The sequence below is a fragment of the Gorilla gorilla genome, chromosome 3 (genome assembly GCF_029281585.2).
Source record: "Gorilla gorilla gorilla isolate KB3781 chromosome 3, NHGRI_mGorGor1-v2.1_pri, whole genome shotgun sequence".
NCBI lineage: Eukaryota > Metazoa > Chordata > Mammalia > Primates > Hominidae > Gorilla > Gorilla gorilla.
In genome coordinates, this window is record NC_073227.2 from 25,724,651 (window position 1) to 25,744,678 (window position 20,028).

A 20,028-nucleotide genomic window follows, 5' to 3' on the forward strand; every position below is an offset into this window, starting at 1 on the left:
TTGTTCAGCAAGACAAAGGCTTGTTGGGAATCAAGTGTTTCCCTTAGAGTTTTTCTGAAAACAATTGCTTAACCCTCAAAACACCAAAAGTTGACACAGGTCCCTCACTGACGGCAGAAATATGACTCAATGATATTTACGCAAGTCCTGACTTGTCAAAGCATGCTTAATGTTAAAATAAGAACGTGAACTAACATTATTGATCACTTAATGTGCCAAGCAGTCTTCTGAGCCTTTTATATGTGTTCTGTTATTTTTTACCAGAAAAACATTTGCTGTTTCAAAGTCACTGGGATGAAGATGAGCTGTTGTAGTTCAAAGACCTGAATTTCAGCCCCAGCACCGACATCCAGTTTTCCATGAGAGAAATGGCTGAAATCGTACATCTCCTGTTTACCATAAAGGGTTGCTGGAGCATAAGAGGTGAGCAAGCATATGGTCAAAGCATTTTGCATTTTGTACGTGGTAAAGTGCCACTCATCTGTATATATAGTAAGAGACAGGATCTCACTCTGTTACTCAGAGTGGCATGATCATAGCTCACTACAGCCTTGAGCTCCCGGGCTGAAGCAGTCTTCCAGCCTCAGCCGCCCGTAGCTGGGACTACAAATACACGCCATCAGGCCCAACTATTTTTTTTTTTTTTTTTTTTTTGTAGAGATAAGGTCTCACTACATTGCCCAGGCTCAGAAATTCTCATCTTTATTTTCACTGTGGAGTGGCCACTGAAGTGAGCCCCAGTTACGAGGAAGGAAACTGACATTTCCATTAATGGGTCCCTCTGCTTCCTTGACACTCTCCAAGTGAGATTCCTGGGACCCCTATTGGTTAACAGTGCAACTTCCTGAACCCCCCTTCAGGCTTCTGTGACCAACTAAGAAATTTTACTGCTCCACTTCTGCCCAACTTTGCTCCCCAGAGATATGGATAGAGTGGCTGTTGCCAGTCTCACATGATGTTAAGTTGATATTCAGGAATAAGGTAAAAGTCAAAATGTCAAAGTCCACAGTCTAAGATAGAAAGGAAAGAATATTTCATTCCTAGTATCTACAGATTAAAAGGAAAGCCTAGATCTTCCACTATTAGAAGAGATGAATACCCCAGCAGTGTGGCTACTATTTGCTAATACACTAGAAAAACACTTTTCTCTCCCATTTCAGATAATGTAGAAGGAGGGACGGGTGAGAGCAATGTTAAGTGTTGGATTCCAGGCTGCCCCAACAGCCACAAAGTAATTCTAGTCACAGTTTACCCCCAGCAGATTCACACAGTGAGAAATTCAAAAGGCCCTATTTACACATTTCAATATTAAAGCCCCAAGAACCGGGGTCATTTGATGGTATTAATAACAGTCCTAAAGATTCTGACAGCAGTGACATTTCAGAGAAAGAAATGCCAGGGCACCCATGCATCAGCGAGATCGACATTTGATACTGCGCATTGTTGGCAATATTCAAGTGCTAATCATTCTGTTTTTGTTTTCCTTCTAACATACGCATTTTTTGAGATTGGTTTGCGTCTCTTTATCATCAGAGCTACATGGTTTTGCTTATTACTAACTCCTTTATCATTACGAGGTCCACACCAGGGCTATTTAAATACTTGAAACGAGGAACAGTTAAACAGTCTGCTGAAACATTAGTCTAGGAGGAGATATAAGGTTACTTCCTTCAGTAACACACTCCGCTACATAGTCAGGTGAAGACTGTCTCTATAGAGGCTTCTGGATGTGGTTGTAGGAAGCATGGACTGTGCAAGCTTGCGCGGAAGGAGGACGAGAGGATGGACTTACAATCTTGAAACAGAGTGTTTGGAAGAGCTGACCTTGGAGCAGAGCATTGCCGAGTATCTGAAAGATGTCAACGACCCTCGCTGCTGCTCGGAGACCTTGGGGATGACCTGCACCCACTAGCATGCCTGGATGGTTCAAAAAGGCGTGGTATGGGCTGGCGTCTTTACTGAGCTTCTCCTCCTTCATCCTGATCATCGTTGCCCTGGTAGTGCCCCACTGGCTGAGTGGGAAAATCCTTTGTCAGACTGGAGTGGATCTGGTCAACGCCACAGACAGAGAGCTGGTCAAGTTCATTGGGGACATTTACTACGGGCTCTTCCGAGGGTGTAAGGTGCGGCAGTGTGGGCTCGGGGGCCGCCAGTCCCAATTCACGAGTGAGTATATTGGGGGCATGAAAGCTGATTCTAGGCACTCATTTTTGTTAATGTGTAAGAGTGCTTATGTCTCATTGTGGAATTTGGCTGCTGCCTCAATGTCAGGCATAATGTCAAAGTCCACAGTGAGCCAAGGGTTCTGGATCCACATCAAAAAGATCTTTCCTTCCTTCCTTGCTTCCTTCTTTTCTTTTTCTGTAGAGATGTATAGAAACATTAGAAATAAGGATTTGTGCATTTTTGCAGTTTACCTCTATTAATAATGACTATTAAAATATTGAGAGTTTACATGTGTCAGACATTGTAAGCGCCTCACACCACTTGTCTCCTTAAAGCCTTACAACAAAGTTATACAGAAGGAATTGTTAATGTTCCCATTTTCCAGAGGAGTACACTGAGGCTTGGAGAGGTTACATAACTTACCTGAGGTCACCCAGCCAGGAAACAGTAGAGCCGGACTCCAGACCCATGCCACATGACCACAACAGTGGGTGGAGGCTGCCTGCAGAACTGAACCTTTGGGAAGCATGATGACCGCTTCCACATCTACTTTTGTAAAAGCTTCATAGTCTGAGAAAATGCAAAGGGGCACTGTGCTTAGGTTCTGGAATCAGACTACCCTGGCTGAAACCCCTACTGGAAAGTGTACTGGTGGGGAGACCTCAAGCAAGGCACTTGCCTGTTCTCTGTGAACGTGAGTGGGCACGGACTTTGGGTGGCGTTCAGTGTGGCATCAGAGCTGCCCAGGATGTAAGCAGAGCAGTCTGCACAAACAGGAATCCAAGCTGGACTTAGGAACGGGCTTCTGGAAAGGAAAAAACAAAACAGGCAATATTCTGCAAGCCTTTTGAATCGATGAGATCGCTGGTGAAAAGTGTCCACACAAAACTGTAATTAATCAATACCATGCCAATGCAAGGTGATACAGAATTGTATTCATTCCTTGATTTCTATATTTCAGAATTGTAGTAGTTTATAGAAATCTGGCCAAGGTAAATGTCGTATTAAATTTATAAGGACAAAAAGCTGGAACCGTTGACAAATATAATAGAAATTGTCATCATTTAAATACACACAAATTTACATTTGTTATGTATATTCAAGATCAATATGTCTGGGCGTATTTATATTTACCTAGCAATTAGATTAGACCCTGGATATTGAAAAAATAGCTCCATCAAAATTATAACATAAAACTTGAAAACACACACACATAAACAAATAAAAAAAAGAAATGCTAAAAGCTAACCATGACAACTACATGGACTACTTGATTCTGAACTAGATGCTTTGCTATAAAGGATGTCATCGGGACTGTAGGGGTCAAGAAAACTTCCCCTTTGCACTCTGAAGGTTCTCTAAACAATCTACTGACAAAAGGCAGATTAATAGGGAAAATGGGAAAATGGCATACACATTTATTAGCATGCATAGGGGAAAAATCACAGAGTGATTGTCCGCTATCTCAATGGGGTACAGGTGGTTGTATCCTCTTCATCTTAGGGGAAAGAGAGATGGGAAAGTGTGGATGATTTTAGGGGACTAGTAAATTATTTTTAGGGAAATTCAATGGGCTTAAAGAACATACAGTGAGCTGGGACAAAGTCTGTTGAGCCCACAGAGCAGACATTGGTTTGTGACAAAAGTCTGTCCAGCTGTGTTAACAGACTTTAGTCTTTCTTCCTGTGATATGGGTACAATTAATGAACACTCAGGGAAGGGACCAGAGGTCTTTTTCTTTGGTAGGTCTGGATGTAGGCAGGTAAGGGAATGTCAGAGAACAACCTCATCCTGTGCTTATGAGACAGACAAAGAATGGAGAGACACGAGGGAGAGGGGAGGCCAGAGAGACCTTGAGACTTCACAAAGCTTCATATTTTAGGGGTGTTGGTTTCTGAACCCCAACAGGTAAATCATTGAAACTTGAATGGGGTGAGAAGATTAAACAGCAGTCACATGCCAGCATTAACCTAATGACCAGACCCCTGCCATTCCCAGCTCACAGAAATGTAAACTGCTTCGAGTAGGAAGCTGCAAACAAATGCATATTTTGTTTGAGCCTTGGAGGAACTCAGTAAGTACTTCTTGCCTTCCTCCTTCTTCCTTCTTAGAAGGACACCCATGGGAAACATTCCCCTGGGTTCATCTAACGTGGTCTGGTCTGGAAAGCATCAGAACCCTGTGAGAAGCATAAAGGACATTTTATTCTTGTCCCTGAGTAGAAGCCTATTTGAGAAGGTTTTGTTTCCTGCTGCCCTGGGGTTGTCTCAGAGGAGGGTCTGTAAACATCCATTCGCAGTATCTTGGATGTGATTCACTTTCAAAGCATTCACGAGGAGCCTGGGGCCAGGTTCCTCCTGTGCTTGGCTGGCTTTACCCCAGTACAGCTCAGGGACACTGATAGTGCCAGTCTAGTCTCCTTTAGATTTACAGCTTTTAATTCTAGCACAGTGTAACCTCGAGGCAGCTACGGGGTATATCAGAGCCTCCCACAACCAGGAGTCTGTTTCTCCTGGGGTCTCTTTCTGCCATTCACTATCCATCTGTAGAAAAAAAAAAAATAATCCCCACAGTTGCAGATCAGTGTAGATGGGGACGTAAGTGAAAATGCTTTGCAAACTCTGGGATGGGGAGGTTTTATTGGGTCTCGTTCACAAACAGCCACTTTTCTCATCACAGAGTTCTCCCCAAAAAGTCACCCAGAGGAATAAATTCCCACGCCAATCATGGAGAAAACCAAAGAACTATCCATCACAAAGATTAAGGTCCTTTTTTTATACCCAGGCCCTATGAAATAAAAACAAGTCAACATGGCTGTTTGGGTGGCTACAGAAAGAAAAAGACAAACATTACTTTAGCATTGTCCACACATTCAATTTTACTATGGGGTATTTAGAGACCAGGCTCTTAAGAAAGCAGGGATGAACAAACCAGACAAGTACTTGCCCTAGAAAAGCTTACCATCTGGCCGAGTACAGTGGCACATGCCTGGAATCCCAGCACTTTGGGAGGCCAAGGCAGGTGGATCGCCTGAGATCAGGAGTTTGAGACCAGCCTGGCCAACATGGTGAAACCACGTCTCTACTAAAAATACAAAAATTAGCCGGGCGTGGTGGCAGGTGCCTGTAATCCCAGCTACTCAGGAGGCTGAGGCAGGAGAATCACTTGAACTTGGGAGGTGGAGGTTGCAGTGAGCCAAGATTGTGCCATTGCACTCCAGCCTGGGTGAAAAGAGTGAAAATCCATCTCAAAAAAAAAAAAAAAGAGAGAAAGAAGAAAGAAAAGTTTACCATCTGATAAAGGAGAGGCAGATAAATATATACTAGGCACAGAACACAGTATCTGAAGCCACTGCCTTGTAGTTCATTTCCTTCCATTTTTACTATGCTAGAGAAGAGATTTTATTACGCCCATTTTACTGATGAGGAAATTAGAGACCAGAGAAATCAATACATAAAATAATTTCTTTAAAAGCACCTAATGTAATAGATTGCTTTGCAGCTTTTAGTTCTCTGGTTCCTCTCTACTTCCTGCCTCACAGGTATTCCACTAGTGGCCAGGACCTGGGTTTGACTTCAGATGTCCTGCTTTTCTTATTTGTCCTGCTTTTCTTATTTGCCCTGCTGGGGCGAAAAGGACTGCCAGACCTCTCTGGGATTCGGAGCAAACAAATTATCTTAGATGCTGATAGAATGATTAATCAATTCTGGTATTCAAGTGAGTTGCCTCTAATGAGTAGGAAACAACTATATCTATTCAAATTCAAAATAAGACCTCCAGAATTCAAAAGACTCTATGTTTAGAATTTTAAACCTCTACTTATCTATGCTTTCTGATTTTTCTGCTCTAGCCCTGTAATAGAGTAGTTAAGCTGGCACTTTTCTTGCTGTGGGAGCGTGGCTAAGCTATGTCACTTCTCTGAGCCTCAGTTTCCTCATTTGTAAGCATGAGAGAGGGTGTCCATGAGCAACAGAACAAAGAATATGTATAAAGCCACCGGCACATAGTCTGCACCCCATATAGGTGGCTGTTGTCATTTATCACCATGAGTCGTGTAGGGTCGTGGATTTCAAGCTGGAAACTTAAATTTAATTCCTAGTGGGAGACATCTAAAACTCTTGGAACCTGGGTTTCAAATGTGAAAGGCAAGTGAGCAACAGCTTTCCTAGGGCAGCACTGGGTGTCACGCTAAGGCAGAGTCACCTCTCAGTGAGAAAGTAGAAAGAACTGGTGCATTAACACTCCTGAGAAATGATTTGAATTTCTACTTTTTTCTTCTTTTTTTAAAAATAATTTAATTTAGAGACAGAGCCTTGCTATGTTGCCCAGACTTATCTCCAACTCCTAGCCTCAAGCAATACCCCCATCATGGCCCCCAGAAGTGCTGGGATTACAGGCATGAGCCACTGCCCCAGCCTCGAATTTCTAAATAATGACATATATTAAAAAATAATAAAATCTCTATTAACCATGAGGTCCTGAGCCCTGTGTTATGGCCCAAGAATGTGGGGGTTGAGTGAAATTTGCCCTTTGCCAATAAGTATTTTTTAATTATAGTTAATGCACTTCCTACTATGAAGGCCGAGGACTGGGCACTCTTTACCACCCTCTCCACATCACTCCATATGCCCCAAATTCCCTCTCCCCCGTCATCCTAATATGATTATTTCTCAATTTTTAAAAATCAAATCTGGATATGGGTTCAATCATTATGTGGATATAATTCTTTCTTTTTAAAAGATGAATTATATACATTATGGACATTATGGATACTTTATTAAATCAGTCTATTCACATACTGTTTTTTCTCCAATCTTTTGCTATTGTAATGAATATCCAATATTTGATCCACGCTTTGAGCACATGTGGGAGTGCTTCTGGAAAATAAATTCCCAGAAGTGAATTTGCTTTAGTAGATGTTGCCAAATTGCCCTCTAACAAGGTTACATGAATTAATATTTCTACGAGACTTGAGAGTGCCTCTTCCTTACACCATTGTCAACACGGTGTGTTAGCAAACATTTTGATCTTTGCCATTCACATAGGTGACTGTTTTCTATTGTAAGAGTTTTGGTAAGCATTACTATGTTAGTCATGTGTCCTAAGGATTGCCTGGTCAAGAAAGGGGATAATGAAACAATTTAAAAATCAGGCACAAGTGGCAGGGTCTGGTGGCTCACGCCTGTAATCCCAGCACTTTGGGAGGCCGAGGCGGGCAGATCACTTGAGGCCAGGAGTTTGAGACCAGCCTGGTCAACATGGTGAAACCCCCGTCCCTGCTAAAAATGCAAAAATTAGCCAGGCATGGAGGCGGGTGCCTGTAATCCCAGCTACTGGAAAGGCTGAGGCATGAGAATTGCTTGAATCAGAGAGAAGGAGGTTGCACCAAGCCGAGATGGTGCCACTGCACTCCAGCCTGGGTGACAGAACAAGATTCTGTCTCAAAAAATAAAAATACATAAAAATCAGGCACAAGCTACTGTGTCTGAAACAAAAAGGGGCTGAGAGTTTGAAAAGAGAAAAAAAAATCTAAGGGACATTAAGATGGGATAGAAGCACAGGGAAGAAAGACGCTTTACAAAGACAAACTCACTGGAAAGGAGCTCATCTTCCAGGGTAAAGTTTCCAATGCTGATTAGATAACCATAGGGAGATAAAAATAAATGGAAATTCAGAACTGGAAAGAAACATCAGAACGCACAATGTAAACGTGGAGTGCCTGAAAATGTGTGGGTGGAAAGGACACCTAACGGGAAAAACAAAAACTCTAGTTCTCAGGACTGGGAGACGCCAACCTTCAGTGACTAAGAGAGGCAGGTGAACCAGCAAAGGAACTAGTTCCATCAGGGTGGGTATTCAGCAGGAACCTTGGAGCAATTGCAGAGGAATGAGTATGCTCAGAAGTTCTGTAGCTTTCATAATGTTCAATTCTTCATGTAAAACTACTAAAGATCATGCCTTGACACTGTTGATACCATACAGTTGTGAACAACAGTTCTCAGAAAAGGAATTTGGAGTAAAGAATTTATTCCAGTTAACGGTTTGCAAACCAGGGAAACACAGCCTCTGGTGTAAAAGGAAGGTGTATTCCAGAGAAGAAAGGGAAGGCTCAGATTTTATAGCAAAAGTTCCCACCCAGGTTTCCAGTCAGGTCTGTTTGGGTAAATAAAGGATTCAAATTCACTTAGTTCTGATTGGTGGATACAGCTGAACCCTGATTGGTCATTACAGCTGAGCCCTGATTGGCTGAGGCAGATCTCAAAGATAAAAAGGTGTGGGTTTTCAAGGAACTCAGAAGATGCGTGTGACCCCCTCATCAGTAAATGGCCACTTGGCCCTATTTTAAATTTAGAGCCAGTTAACCACTCAGGACCCATCTTGAAGGACTGGCTCTTTCAGGGTCACATTTGTTCTCATAGTATATTGAACTATAATCTTATATAGAATTAAGAGTTGCCTTCCCCAAACACAAGCAATTTAATGTCTCCAAGCCTGTGGGTATAGGGAGTTTATAAAATCTACCTCATGTCTTTGTCATGCACATTGAACAAGATGACGATGTAAAATGTTTGGCCCATGACTGCACTTAGTAAATGTTGATTATCCTCAATTCATATGCAGGGATTACTATCCCCATTGTACTGATGAAGAAACTGAGGCTTGAGAAGTCACATGACTTTCCCAAGACTGTCAAAATATAACAGCAATAACCACAGCTGCCATTTTTGAGAACTGACTTTCCCAGGCACTATTTGAGCTACTCTATTATGTTATGTCATTTCATCTTCACAGCTGGTACTGCTGGCAAACATAGAGAAAACAAATATGAATTAAGATTTCACTAACTTATTTTGCCATATTCATAAGGCAAATTAATATTTTAATAAAACGTTGTGCAACCTGAGAATTATGTGTCCTTCATACATGGGGATAAGCCAGGGTCTACCTTGCTAAGTCACTGGGGCCTGTGTGCATCAGTTCACATCAGATCCCAGAGCTTCAAGCTCATTGCAACTTAAATTGACAGCCAGGGCACATTTTGATTTTGTGTCCACTCTAAGGAACAGAGGCTTGTTGGTCAACTGACAAGCATGAATCTGGGGGCCGTGAGTTCATCTCAGAAAGTCTCCCACTGTTTGAAATCCCCACGCTTGCTGTCTTGCCCTTACCCCTGTCTGTCGAAGCCTTTGTGGTAAGCAAGCTTGGACTTCGTGAAAGTGAGTCTAACTCTGACATTGAAATAGTGGCTGTGTCTTGTCTCCCCAGTCTTCCCACACCTGGTGAAGGAGCTCAACGCAGGCCTTCATGTGATGATTCTGCTGCTCCTATTCCTGGCCTTGGCCCTGGCTCTGGTCAGCATGGGCTTTGCCATTCTTAACATGATCCAGGTCCCGTACCGGGCAGTCAACGGTCCTGGGGGCATCTGCCTATGGAATGTCCTGGCAGGTAAGAAGTCCCTTAGGGAGAGAAAATTATGTCCACACCATCACAGGGCTGGGCTCCAAGTAGTTGGGCAGAAGGTGTGAAGGAACTAAAAATGCCCCACTGGAGCCTTGACCTTCCTGGGTCTAAGACCTTCTTGATGAGCATGGAATGAATGTCCTCTTTTTCTTTTTCTTTCTTTTTTTTTTTTTTTTTTTTTGAGACAGGGTCGCACTTTGTCACCCAGACTGGAGTGCAGTGGTGCGATCTCAGTTCACTGCAGCCTTGACCTCCTGGGCTCAAGTGATCTTCCCACCTCAGGCCCCCAAGTAGCTGGGAGTACAGGCGTGCACCACCATGCCCAGCTAATTTTTTGTATTTTTTGTAGAGACAGGGTTTCACCATGTTGCCCAGGCTAGTCTCAAACTCCTAAGCTCAAGGGATCCACCTGTCTTAGCCTCCCAAAGTGCTCATGAGTTTCCTCTTTAAGTTGCAGAGTCTGTCACAACAAAGAAGCATCTTATTAGAGTACGTGAACGGCTGAGGGCTTAGAGCAGTGAAGAGAGATCGAGGTGAACGAAGAAGCCAGAAGACAGAGAGCTGGAAGTAGGGAGAGGTGGGGGCCCTGAGATGGGAAAGAGATGGAGCTGGGGCTGCAGCTAAGGCTGGGAGGAACTCCACAAATGACAGAAGAGAAGGGTAGTGTGAGCAAGAGGCCATTCGTGAAAGGCTCCTCCATTCAGGCTCTGGGTTGAGAAGGGGAAGTGAGTGCCATCTAGTTGCCAAGGTCTTTGGTGTTCCCCACACACACACACTTGGGCATATTAATGCAGACGTGGCTCACTGGCTGTCTCAACTCTCCCTCCTCTCACCTCCCCAACACCTTCACTGCACCATGCCCTTAAACTAGATGCAACTTACTGAGCAACCACTAAGGGCTGGGCAGGGACCTGGAGATTTTGCATGCATTGCTTCATTTAAATCTCACCACATCCCTATGGGAGGTATTATTAGACCCACAATTAGAGATGAAGAGCCTGAGGCTCAGAGAAGTTAAACAGTCGCACCACAATGAGTGGCAGAGGTGGTATTCCAACCTAGGCATAACTGATTCTAAGCTCTTTATTTTTCCACAGATCCATGCTCTCATTTATGACCATCATGACCTGTTTTCCAAGCCAAAAACTACAAGATGTGTGTGTGTGTGTGTGTGTGTGTGTGTGTGCGCACGTGCACGCGCATGTTGATTTGGGAGTATATTGATGCACAGAAATTAATTCATATTTAATTATGCACTTAACACATCATCTGTAATGAAAATAACAGAATCTTGTGAAATGAGGGCTGTCACAGAAAACTCAGGTCAAATATTCAAGGTACCATTAGAACAATAATCCCTCACTATGATTGCCTTATACAAGAATAATATAAAAACAGGTAATGTTATTTTATTATGTATTATAATGTATATCAATCAATCATTATGTATTTGCCTTTGTTTGCAGATGGTAGCCACCCTGTAGAATTGTTCATATACATGGCTTACCCTCATCAAGACTACAGGTGTCTTCCTCATCTGCATGAATCCTCACAGAGGCTGTCATGTAAAAAGTGCTCAACCCTGCTTATTAAATAAATACTTATCTCTGTCCATTCCTTTCCTCAGAGAGATAGCACTCTCAGACTCTACTGATGAGAGTATTAGCAACAGGCAAAAAAGCCTGGGCAACACAGCAAGACCCCATTTCTACAAAAAAATTAGCTGTCCATGGTGTCCGGTGCCTGTAGTCTCAAATGCTTGAGAGCTATAATCCCAACACTTAGGGAGGCTGAGGTGGGAGGATTGCTTGAGCCTGGGAGGTCCAAGCTGCAGTGAACCGTGATCATGCCACTGCACTCCAGCCTCAGCCAACAGAGTGAAACCTTGTCTCAAAAAATAAAAAATAAAAACAGGCAAAGCTTTATGTCTTTTGACAAAACTTTATTTCTTGCCACTGAGCTTAAAAAAACAACACTGTAGTGTCAGAAGGCAGAAAAAGGTGAATAGCCTTTGAATATCTTTTGACTAAACAATTCCATGTTTGAATTTATGCTAAGGAAATACTGGACAAGAGAACAAGGATGTACATAAAATGGTATTTGCTGTAGCACTTTATAATATCAAAAAATTAGAAGTAATCTAGACATCCAGAAATAAGGTCATACTTACATAAATTATAGTGTGTGACCTTATTTCTATAATTTAGTAGAGACTGTTTAGTCTCTACTAAAAATACTTACATAAATTATAGTGTGTAGTGCATAAAATACTATGCATTCATTTATAGTCATGCTGTAAGCCTGGCACGGTGGCTCACGCCTGTAATCCCAGCACTTGGGGATGCTGAGGCGGGAGGGTTGCTTGAGCTCAGGAGTTCAAGACCAGCCTGGGCAACATAGTGAGACCTCATCTCCACAAACAAACAAACCAACAAAAATCAAAAATTAGCCAAGCATGCTGGCATGCACCCATGATCCCAGCTACTCAGGAGGCTGAGGCAAGAGGATCGCTTGAACCCAGGAGGTCGAGGCTGCAGTGAGCCGTGACTGCACTCCAGCCTGGGTGACAGAGCAAGACCCTGTCTCAAAAACAAAAATAAAAACAGACAATAAAGTCATTCTGTAACAGAATATGTAACAACATGTAAAAATGTCCAAGTGAGGGGGAAAAAATCAAATTTAAAATCAAAGTAAGAACACCATAATACTAATTTTCTTAAAGAGAAAGAAACATAAAGAAAAACACTAAAATGTTCAAAGGGTTCAAACTGGCTTTTAGGATAAAAGTAAATTTGCTTATGATTTTCTCTGGTGTCCAAATTTTTCTTCGATGAAGATATACTAATCTTTTAAGAAGCATCATAAATGTGTTATTAAAAATATTAATTAAAATTGAAACCAGAGGAAGAGAGGGGAAGAGAGAGAGAGAGACAGATTCCTCCCAGAAAGTCAAAGTTTCAAGCAAAACATAGGGAAGTAGTTTGGAATTCTTCCAGTTTTCCCCTCCCTCCTTTCCTTTTTCTATGAATGGTCATCCTTATCCTTAAGCATGGAAGGAGGATAATTAAACAGGAGAGCAACAGTTTTTCTTACATCTTGCCACATAGCCTTCACGGTCTTCATAGAAATCCTAGGATATTTTAGACAATGAACTTCTCCAAACGTGGATCCTTAGGAAGCATGGTACTGGGTAAGGGGAAAAATTGGAAGAGTGGGCCGGGCGCAGTGGCTCACACCTGTACTTCCAGCACTTTGGGAGGCCAAGGTGAACGGATCACTTGAGGTCAGGAGTTCGAGACCAGCCTGGGCAACATGATGAAACCCCGTCTCTACTAAAAATACAAAAATTAGCCGGCTGTGGTGACAGGCACCTGTAGTCCCAGCTACTCAGGAGGCTGAGGCAGGAGAATGGCTTGAACCCGGGAGGCAGAGGTTGCAGTGAGCTGAGATGGCGCCACTGCACTCCAGCCTGGGCAATAGAGCAAGACTCCATCTCAAAACAAACAAACAAAAATAATTGGAGGGGTGGAAATTCAAAGCTGATAAAGCAGATCCTCTCTTTCCCCGCACAATCCTGCCTTTCTCCTTCATACTGTGTGGGTTATCTCCTACTTTTAAAAGCAAATTAAAACTTATGTCTTCCTCATAATTTTGTTAACCCAAAACAAGTTTGTCACATGTGGCACAGAAATGCCATCTCTCATAGAGTTGCAAAAAGGAGCCGTGAATGAGGGTGACCTTTTTGAGTTTCAGGCGGCATCGTGGCGTTAGCCATCACCAGCTTCGTGGCTGCGGTGAAATTTCACGACCTGACGGAACGAATCGCCAACTTTCAGGAGAAGCTCTTCCAGTTTGTGGTGGTGGAAGAACAGTATGAAGAGTCGTTTTGGATGTGCGTGGCCAGCGCTTCGGCCCATGCTGCAAACTTGGTCGTGGTGGCGATCAGTCAAATTCCCCTCCCTGAGATTAAGACCAAAATCGAAGAGGCCACGGTCACAGCTGAGGATATCTTGTATTAATAGGCTTCCCCTGTTCACACCCTGTCCTAAGTCAGTTCTGTGTGGGAATGGAGTCCTCATGTTTTTGCAGCCTTCCCACTCCATCATGGCTATGTTCTCAGCAGTAAGAAAAAGGATGTGAAGGACCAAGGCTGTTGCCTGGTCCAGAAAAGAAAAATTTGCCCGGAATCCCCAGCGTCCTTGCATTCCTCTCTCATGACCTTGGAGTTCAAGTTGCAGCTGGAGACTCTGCCACTTGCCAGCTGTGTGTGACATTAGACAATTCACTTAATGTCTATGTCTCTGTTTCATCTGTAAACTAAGCACAGTAACAACTTTGCAAGGCTGTTGTGAAGTTTAAATGGGTGATGATATTGCCAGATTCTGCATTCTGTAGAGCACTTGACAAATATAAGATACTACATACTCCAATAAGTGTCTGTAGATCCCTGGTTGATTCCATACAATATTGGGCTGGTGAGTGGGGAAGAATTCTAAGAGGAATATGATACTGTTCCCGTTCCTGCCCTCCAGAAACACCTATCTTTCCACATGACACAGGACTTAGCAACGGTAACACTAAGAATGTAAGTAACTGCCATTTTTTGAGTGGTTACTATGTGCTAGACACTGTTCTAACTCATTTATTAACTCATTAGGTCCTAATGGCAAAAACAGCAATTACTTTTACACCAACCTAATAATAGAACAGCCATAAGGGACCGAGGAGGGAATTAAATCTTGGGGATGGGATGTGGTATTAAAGAAAGTATCACAGCGTGAACATTTGATCTGAGCTTTGAAAGATGAGTAGACTTTTTCCAGTGGTGAAGGAAGCAAGGTTAAAGAAGGGCATTCCAGGATGCGTCAGTAAAAAGGCTGGGCACAGGGCATGAAATTACAAGGAGGGACTGGGCACAGTGGCTCACACCTGTAATCCCAGCACTTTGGGAGGCTGAGGTGGGCAGATCATGAGGTCAGGAGTTCGAGACCAGCCTGACCAATATGGTGAAACCCTGTCTCTACTAAAAATACAAAAATTAGCCTGCTGTGGCGGTGTGCACCTGTAGTCCCAGCTACTCGGGAGGCTGAGGCAGAAGAATCACTTGAACCCGGGAGGCAGAGGTTGCAGTGAGCCAACATCATACCACTGCACTCCAGCCTGGGTGACAGAGTGACACTCTGTCTCAAAAAAAAAAAAAAAAAAAATTTCAAGGAGGGCTTAGTAGCGTGTGAGTACTCAATGGGATTAGAATGTCACTTTAATCACCTGTTGGAGAAATTCGGCTGTTTTGTGTTGGGTTTTCCTAAGTGCCACTGGAATGATTAATTTTATGTGTCACTTTGGATGGACCACAGTACCCAGATATTTGGTCAAACACTTCTAGATGTTTTTTCAAAGGTATTTTTTGATGAGATTAACATTTAAATTTGTGTATTTTGAGTAAAACAGATTACCATCTGTAATTGGATGGAATTCCCTCATCCAATCAGTTGAAGGCCCTAATAGAAAAAAGGCCTCGCTCCCCTGAGGGAGAGAGAATTCTGCCAGTAGACTTTTTGGACTCACACTGCAACTGTCACTGTATCTCCAGCCTGCCCACCAAGCCTCAAGATTCTGGAATTGCTGGCCTCCTGAGTCATGTGAGACAATTCCTTAAAATATCCCCCTCTTTCTCTCTGTCACTACACACACACACACACACACACACACACACACACACACACAGCCTGTTGGCTCTGTTCCTCTGGAGAACCCTGACTAACAGAGGTACACAACTCTATGAACTCATTTTCCCATGGTGCTAGCTTGGATGAATCTTTTCCCAGGTCTCTATCTTCATGTCATGCAAAAGTTATCTAATGTGATCCTTTTGTAGTTCATGAGGATGATGATTGGGTTTTCATGCACGTGTGTGAGATATGCTACCCTGGAACCTTGTTATGACATCTGCACATTACCCATCTGACCTGAAGGAAAAAAAAGGAAAAGGAATTTTTTTTTTTTTTTAAACAGAGCTTCGCTCTTGTTGTCCAGGCTGGAGTGCAATGGTGCAATCTCAGCTCACTGCAACCTCCGCCTCTCGGGTTCAAGCAATTCTCCTGCCTCAGCCTCCCAAGTAGCTGACATTACAGGTGTGCGCCACCACCCCCAGATAATTTTGTATTTTTAGTAGAGATGGGTTTTCACCATGTTGGTCAGGCTGGTCTCAAACTCCTGACTTCAAGTGATCCACCCACCTCAGCCTCCCAAAGGGCCGGGATTACAGGCATGAGCCACCGTGCCCAACCTAGGAATTTTTTTTTTTAAGTGATCTAATTCCCCAGATTAGCTCCATCTAAAATGACACCTGATTTGGTGACTTCAGGAAGTGCTCATGTCCTCTCTCTCTTCTTTATAATTCCTTGCTGGGCTCACCTGCCCCTTTCAGCCCTCTTTCCACATCCCAGGCATAGCTTCAGCACTATTTAGTGGACTGATGTCACTCACCAAAGATGCAGATGGCACATGGCTAGAAGAGACAGTTATGTGATAGGAGATGGATCCAAAAGATAGTGACAGACTGCCAAGCTGTCTTGAAAACCAGAGGAAATGTCAATATCGTATCAAGTTTGAACACAAAGTCCTGCTGACGGGTTTTTTTTTTAAATCAACACAAATACAGAAAATCTGACAACAGTTTATATGACAAGTGTCTGAGGATCTTGGTACATTTATTCATTCAACAGTATTGATACTGATCTAGGTGCTGGGACTAAAGCAGTGAACTGACAAAAATCTCTGCCCTCCAGACATTTCATTCTCCCAGCAGCTGGGGATGATTCATACTGAGAAGGCTTGTGATGGAGCTATGCAAAGAGTTAGCACGGTGGACAGGTGTGGTGGCTCATGCCTGTAATCCCAGCACTTTGGGAGGCCAAGGAGGGAGGGCTGCTTGAGTCTAGGAGTTCAGCCTGGACAACATAGTGAGACCCTCTCTCTCTATTTCCAAAAATAAAAATAAAAATAAAAAGTCATCAGGGCCATAGCCTTTGAACTGATCACTGCCTTCAGTCATATGCAGACCATCATGCCAAGAAGGGAGCAGAGTGGGCTGGGTGCAGTGGCTTACGCCTGTAATCCCAGTACTTTGGGAGGCTGAGGCGGGCGGATCACCTGAGGTCAGGAGATCAAGACCAGCCTAGCCAACATGGTGAAACCCCGTCTCTACTAAAAATACAAAAATTAGCCGGGTGTGGTGGTGGGTGCCTGTAATCCCAGCTACTTGGGAGGCTGAGGCAGGAGAATCGCTTGAACCCAGGCTAACGTTGCAGTGAGCTGAGATCACGCTATTGAACTCTAGCCTGGACGCCAAGAGTGAAACTCTGTCTCACAAAAACAAAAAAAGAGGGGGGGCAGGGTGAATTCAGTTTTGCTTCTAAGTGTAGATTAGGATTGACTTTAATCAAGACAGTTGTGTTTCTTTTTTTTTTTTTTGAGGCAGAGTCTTCCTCTGTCGCCCAGGCTGGAGTGCAATGGTAGGATTTTGGCTCACTGCAACCTCTGCCTTCCGGGTTCAAGCGATTCTGCTGCTTCAGCCTCCCGAGTAGCTGGGATTACAGGTGCTCACCATCACGCCCAGCTAATTTTTTGTATTTTTAGTAGAGACGGGGTTTCACTATGTTGGCCAGGCTGGTCTTGAACTCTTGACCTCAGGCAATCCACCCGCCTCGGCCTCCCAAAGTGCTGAGATTACAGGCATGAGCCACTGCACCCAGCCGGATGTGTTTCAAGAAGTCAAAGTGCAGGCTTTTGTACGCATGTGCATTTTTTCTGTGGCAGAGGCCATAGCTTTTGAAAGTGTTTCAGAAGTATCTATAACGTCTTTAAACCATGATCCAGCAGGTGGCAACCATAGTGTTACTGGTAATAATCAGGCTTAGTCTGAAAGACCATCTTTCAGGAATACTGTAAATGAGATTCCTATATGGCATTTAGCAGGTTGAGAGTGGGGGTGGGAAGAAGGGAGATTAAATATCTGGGTCACAAAATTCACTTGCATTATTTTTCAAATGCACAGAGGAAAATGTAGCTCTTTTATCTTGACTATAATTAATTTGGTCACTCTATAAGTGAATAAATAGTAGCTTCAGGAAGGGGGCTGGTCACAGGAAAAGACCAAGGCAGGATTAGAGGGTTGGGACTTCCAGCCTCACCCACACCCATGACTTCTGGGAGGAAAGAGGGGCTGAAGGTTAAGTTGATCACCAATGGCCAATGCTTAATCAATCATGCCTACATAATGAAGCCTCGGCAGAAAACCAAAAGAACTGGGTTTGGAGAGCTTCCAGATGGCTGAGTATGTGGAGGCTCCTGGAGGGAGGTGCACCCAGGGAGAGCATGCAAGCTCCGCGCTCATTCTCCCATACCTTGCTCCATGCATCTCTTTATCTGTATCCTTTGTGATCTCCTTTGTAATAAACCAGTAAATAGAAGTGTTTCCCTGAGTTCTGTGAGCTGCCCCAGCAAATTAGCCAAACCCAAAGACGAAGTTGTGGATTTGGCTAATTTGAGGCCAATCAGTCAGAAGTTCCAGAAACCCAGACTTGCTACTAGTGTCTGAGGGAGGAGGGACAGCTTTGGGGACTGAGCCCTCAGCCTGTGGGACCTGATGCTATCTCCACATGGATAGTGTCAGAACTGACTTAGAGCACACCCACCTGGTGTCTGCTGCAAAACTGATTGCTTATTTGTTGATGGAGGGAAATTCCCCACATTTGGTCATAGAAGTCTGTATTAATTGTTGTTGAGAGTAGTTTGAGAGCTCAGAAAAACACTGAGTTCTTTCCTCTCAGAGGTCACCATCTTGTGTGGGCCAGGCACTGTACACTTTCTCCTTAATTCTGACAACAATTATTCAAGATAAATAATATTATCTTTTTTTTAACAGATGGGTAATTTTAGGTTTGGAGAATTTAAGGAACTTGCTCAGCCCCATTGCTAATAAGTAATGGAGAAAGACTTCAGCCCTCATTTATATGACGTCAAGGCCACCACTTTTGCAATACACCAAGATTATTGCCTTGAATCACTCTTGAGGCTCCTTCTCAGGATTTCTGCAAGTGGCTGTGCAGGTTGCACCCAAGGGAGGTGCAAGTATAGGGGGTGAGGGACTAGCCCATGCACCCCTGGCTTGTCCTGGCCTCATCCACAAAGGTGCTTTCTCCTAAAGGGGATGCCTTTTCCTAAGGCTCACAAAGGTGTCCAGTGGCCTGCAGTGCACTATCCCTTCCAGCTGACCAGTCCATGCAAAGTCAAAATGTTAGTCATAACATTATTTTATGACATTAATTAGAATGTGATGATGATTAATTTGCATATGCCCTTTAAAAATAATTATCCTATGCATACATTTGTATGCTTGCTAATGATATGATATTACTCATACTAACTGCAGGGGCCAAAGCCAATAAACTTTAGCTGCAATTAAGAAAAGTAATTTGTTACTGGTGAAAAGAAGTTCTACTCTATGTTCACAATATAAAAAATGAGTAATTGCCAGGGCCGGTGGCTCAAGCCTGTAATCCCAGCACTTTGGGAGGCCGAGTCGGGTGGATCACCTGAGGTCAGGAGTTCAAGACCTGCCAGGGCCGGTGGCTCAAGCCTGTAATCCCAGCACTTTGGGAGGCCGAGTCGGGTGGATCACCTGAGGTCAGGAGTTCAAGACCAGCCTGGCCAACATGGTGAAACTCTGTCTCTACTAAAAATACAAAAAATTAGCCAGGCGTGGTGGAGTGCGCCTGTAGTCCCAGCTACTTGAGAGGCTGAGTCAGGAGAATCGCTTGAACCTGGGAGGCAGAGGTTGCAGTGAGCTGAGATCATGCCATTGCACTTCAGCCTGGGCAAAAAGAGCGAAGCTTCATCCAAAAAAAAAATGAGTAATTCATGGTTTTCATTAATGAAAATATAACTAATAACATATACAATTTATCAAGACTTTTGGATAGCAAGGATCTTTCCATGTCAAATCAGAGCAGAGTTATATGTTACAAATATACTTCTCTCTCTTTCAAGAAAAATGTGAAACTATGAAGAGTAAATTAAACAGCTCCTCACACTTCCAAAAGCATATAATAAAAATGCTAACTCCTTCAATTTAAAAAATCCTGTTTTCTATATCATAAATAACGTCACTGCAAAGAGGTTGATGGTTAATGAAAACTAACCCATGCTTTAGCAAAAATGTGCAACATAATCCAAAAAGACAATTGCATTGTTTTCCTAGGGTTCCTGAAACAAATTACCACACACTTGGTGGTTCAGAACAACACACATTTATTATCTTGAGAGTTTCAGAGGTCAGAAAACCAAAATGGCTCTTACTGGGTGCTATGGTTTTGATGTGTCACCCAAAGTTCATAT

The 20,028-nt window shown here is 43.3% G+C and overlaps 1 protein-coding gene and 1 non-coding gene across 2 annotated transcripts; both read left to right on the forward strand.

The window, feature by feature from the left end:
* Positions 1 to 531: 531 nt before the first annotated feature.
* Positions 532 to 14,013, forward strand: CLRN2 (clarin 2). Its single transcript, XM_004038480.5, has 3 exons — positions 532 to 2,166; positions 9,433 to 9,612; positions 13,381 to 14,013. Exons 1-3 carry the CDS (start codon positions 1,914 to 1,916, stop codon positions 13,644 to 13,646), a joined length of 699 nt encoding a protein of 232 aa, XP_004038528.3. The 5' UTR covers positions 532 to 1,913; the 3' UTR covers positions 13,647 to 14,013.
* A 1,480-nt stretch (positions 14,014 to 15,493) lies between these two features.
* On the forward strand, positions 15,494 to 15,597 carry LOC115934486 (small nucleolar RNA U13). Its single transcript, XR_004070277.1, has one exon. It is a non-coding gene; the product is annotated as a small nucleolar RNA U13 (small nucleolar RNA).
* Positions 15,598 to 20,028: the final 4,431 nt, after the last annotated feature.

Bases quoted from the DNA above. Each gene is read 5' to 3' on its own strand.
- CLRN2 (XM_004038480.5), top strand. From the start codon at position 1,914: ATGCCTGGATGGTTCAAAAAGGCGTGGTATGGGCTGGCGTCTTTACTG. The intron at 2,167-9,432 runs GTGAGTATATTG...TTGTCTCCCCAG, and splicing joins CCGCCAGTCCCAATTCACGA to TCTTCCCACACCTGGTGAAG. The intron at 9,613-13,380 runs GTAAGAAGTCCC...TTTGAGTTTCAG, and splicing joins CCTATGGAATGTCCTGGCAG to GCGGCATCGTGGCGTTAGCC.